Source organism: Myotis lucifugus, unplaced genomic scaffold, assembly GCF_000147115.1.
Source record: "Myotis lucifugus unplaced genomic scaffold, Myoluc2.0 scaffold_313, whole genome shotgun sequence".
Lineage (NCBI taxonomy): Eukaryota > Metazoa > Chordata > Mammalia > Chiroptera > Vespertilionidae > Myotis > Myotis lucifugus.
This window is the reverse complement of record NW_005871361.1, coordinates 823,666-826,985: the sequence shown is the minus strand read 5'-3', so window position 1 is coordinate 826,985 and position 3,320 is coordinate 823,666. Positions and strand designations below refer to the sequence as shown.

Genomic DNA, 3,320 nt, shown 5'->3' with positions numbered 1-3,320 from the left:
GCACCTGCCTGGGGCTGGACTTGGAGAACAAGTATGACTAAGCTGTCAACATCCCAGGAAGAGTACTGAGGTTTGTGCTGCAGTTTACAGCTCACAGTGCGGCATTTGATTCTCAGAGCAAAGGGAGGGCAGATTGTTTTTCCCACCAAAGTGGTCAGTGGCTTGCTCACGGTCATTCCTTACTTTTACTTCACTCTTTACGGTTTACAAAATAGGGCTGGGCCATGAAGGGTCCTGTCACGGCATGCCAAGGAGTTTTTTGTCTTGGGTGATGGTGATGGGGAGGCAGCAAGGCAGGTGGGCAGCAGTGGAGTGAGTGGCCTGCTCAGGGTTGTGTGTGAGGAAGAGCTTGCTGGGAGCCGGTACAGGTGCTGTGGAAGAGACCTCAGGCCTTCCTTTGATGCGAACAATGACCCTTGGCCAAGGGCACCTACCTGCAGGCGGACCTTGGCTGTGTCCAGTGGAAAGGTGAGGAGGTCAGCAAAACAGGCCGCCATGCCCGCCCCCAGGAACTTCACAGCTGTTGTCGGAGGGATCTCTGAAGGCTTTAGTCCAACCATGGTCCCAGACGTTTCTCCCAGTCCCTTGAGGGCCCAGTTCAGGTCTGAGGAGAGAGGCTGCTCTGCAGCCCTGGGCTTTCGTGCAGGGAGGAGGCTGTGGAGACAGGCCGGCGGAGGCAGATGGAACCAGTGCGGCCTGGCTCAGCACCAAGAGGGGCTTTATGAGTGAAAAGCCTGGGCATTCCACGTTCAGCTGTGTGGATTTGGCTTAGAAAAACTGGCCACATGACTTTGCCTTATCTCTTTAAAAATATCTATTTTATTGACTTCAGAGAGGAAGGGAGAGGGAGAGAGAGATAGAAACATCAACAATGAGAGAGAATCATTGATCGGCTGCCTTCTGCACACCCTACATTGGGGATCGAACCCACAAACCCGGGCATGTGCCCTGACTGGGAATCGAACCATGACCTCCTGGTTCATAGGTTGATGCTCAACCACTGAGCCACGCTGGCCAGTCTGACTTATCTCTTTTGACCTTTCCCAGGATGAAGTGGCGTTTAAAACTTTATTTTTATTTAAAAAATAAAAGATTTGAGGTATAGTTTCCATATAATGGTTGTATGCATTTTAATAAGCTGTAATGGGACCTGTGTGTTGATTCTGGAATGTTTGGCCAGGACAGCAGACGGGGGAAGAGATTTTCTAGGCGGGGACCTAACCTGGCATCCAAGCATACGTAAGTCAGATCATGTCACTCCCTGTTATAAAACTGTCCAATATGCCCGCTCCATCATTGAGAATAAAATCCAAGTCCTTGCCGTGGCCTGCGGCTCCTCCATAAGATCCCCCTCGTGCCAGGTTCTGTACTTGGCACTCCCCAGGCCGTCCTGAGTAACAGTGAGTGTGACCCGCCCACAGGAACTCTCAAGGAGTCTCAGGGGCAGTAGACACGCCTACAAATAACTAGTGGAAGATGGGCTGGACCAATGTCAGAGGAAGGAGCCATCCAGAAGGGGCTCAAAGGAGGGAGAGACCCTCTCTTGTTTGTGAGGTAGAATTAGAACAATTTCATGGGGGGTAGTTGGAGGGTTGCATGAATTAGGCCTTGAAAGGTGGGCAGAGAGTGTCCAACTGGAGAAGAGTGTGTGAGGTGCAGGAAAGGGCACGAGCTGTGTGAGTGTGTGCGGCATGGCTTAGGGCAGGAGGAGGGAAAGGCTGCTGGGCCGTGCGGAACTTGCAGTGAGCTTTACACACTGTCTCATGGAATTCTCGTAACTTTTCTGAAAGGGAGCTTTCCCTTCCTTTCCCTACTTCGGATGAGCAAACCGAGGCTCAGAGACACACGCTGGCTCAGTGTTACCAGCCGCTAGTGACAGAGCCTGGTTCCCTCTGCTATACTAGGCTCAACGTAGCCTTGGAAATAAGGGAGGACACCACGTAAGTCCATTTTACAGATGAGAAAATAGAGGCTTAAGATGGAAAGAGACTGGCTCAAATTCACAGAACTCCAGCCAGGTTCTTGTGATGGCATCAAGGCTCCCTTCCCCACTCCACTCAGGGGCCCGGTGGTTGTGGTGGGGTGGATATCCACGATCTTGCCTTTACAGTGAGGGCATTCCAGGGCTGGTGGGCATCTGCCCAGTTTGGTAGGTGAAAAAAACCCGCCCCCAAGAGGCTGAGGCCTCTGCAGTTTGGCTTCCTCTACAGTGCTCTTCCCACAGCTGCTCCTCCCACAGCCCGTCTACCTGCCTTCCTGACAGGGTCCAAGAAGGATCTGGTTTCTTGGGAGGATGATGTAGAGGTCCTGTGTCCGCACAGCTGAGCCTGGCTGAGGGAACAGCATGGACGTCATGGTGGGGAACACCATCCTCCCCCTGCCTCCGTTCACACTCCCCTTTGCCCTACAGAAGACCAGCAGCTGCCGGGGCTGGCTCAGGCCCCAGCAGGGAGGTCTGGCTCCTCGGCCTGGGGCTGGACGGCAACCGCAGAGACCTCCTCCAATGCGAGCATTCTGTTCGCCTCTCTCCCCCCACTCTCCCCACCCCCCCAGACCTTCCCCTCCTTAGACCTGTGCTGGGCTTCTTGGAACCTTAGCCTGGGAATGCGAGGGCATGCCTCTCAGAGCTGGGAGGCCCTTGAGGGCTGTGCTCTCTCGTGTCTCTTACTGGTTGTTGGAGTGTCCCTTACTCACAATCTTTTGGGGGTTACCCAAGCTCTAAAAGAAGAACCCTACAAGTTAGGTATTTTTACTCCACTTTCAGAGTTACAAACTGAGGCGCAGACAGGTGGAATGACCATCTGAGGTCACAGGTGCACAGGGCTATGTGACTCCAAGGCACATGTGTGATGTGCCAGCCTGGCAGGGAACACTTCTGAACTTCCTTTGTCCCCAGCCACTCCTGGTCCCATACCATCCTTTCTTGTAGGATTAGCTCATTAACTGCAGTGGTTCCTCCCCAGATGGAGGACCCCCAAAGGCAGGGACAGGGCTGACTATCCTTCTCTGTGCAACCTGGCACAGGGATGGCCCAGGGCTCGAGAGGCCCATGGAGGACCAGTTGACCAAGGAACCCCACTTGCTGAAGGGGAGAAATGGGAAATAAAATCGGAGGTGCCCACAGCAGCCTTGGGTGGGTGGGGGGGAGCCTTGAATGCCAGGGCTATACTGAATCTAGCGAGTGAAGAGTGGTTGGTGATTTTGAGTTGAAGAGTGACACTAGCAGACCTATGTGCAGAGCATGCTGGTAGACATTTCGACTGGAAGGGAGAGATGGAAGGCTCAAGACCAGTGAGCAGGTGGTTGGAATGGTACAGGGA

General features: G+C 53.6%; 1 protein-coding gene across 1 annotated transcript in view; it reads right to left on the bottom strand.

The window, feature by feature from the left end:
* The window catches only part of LOC102435989 (mitochondrial uncoupling protein 3-like), an 8,223-nt gene extending 5,868 nt beyond the window's left edge, over window positions 1-2,355 (bottom strand). The window contains exons 1-2 of the mRNA XM_023764046.1: window positions 2,249-2,355; window positions 435-451 (exon numbers count right to left, since the gene is read on the bottom strand). Of these exons, the coding sequence (XP_023619814.1) occupies window positions 435-451; window positions 2,249-2,355 (124 nt within the window). The remainder of the gene's footprint in view (window positions 1-434; window positions 452-2,248) is intronic.
* Window positions 2,356-3,320: the final 965 nt, after the last annotated feature.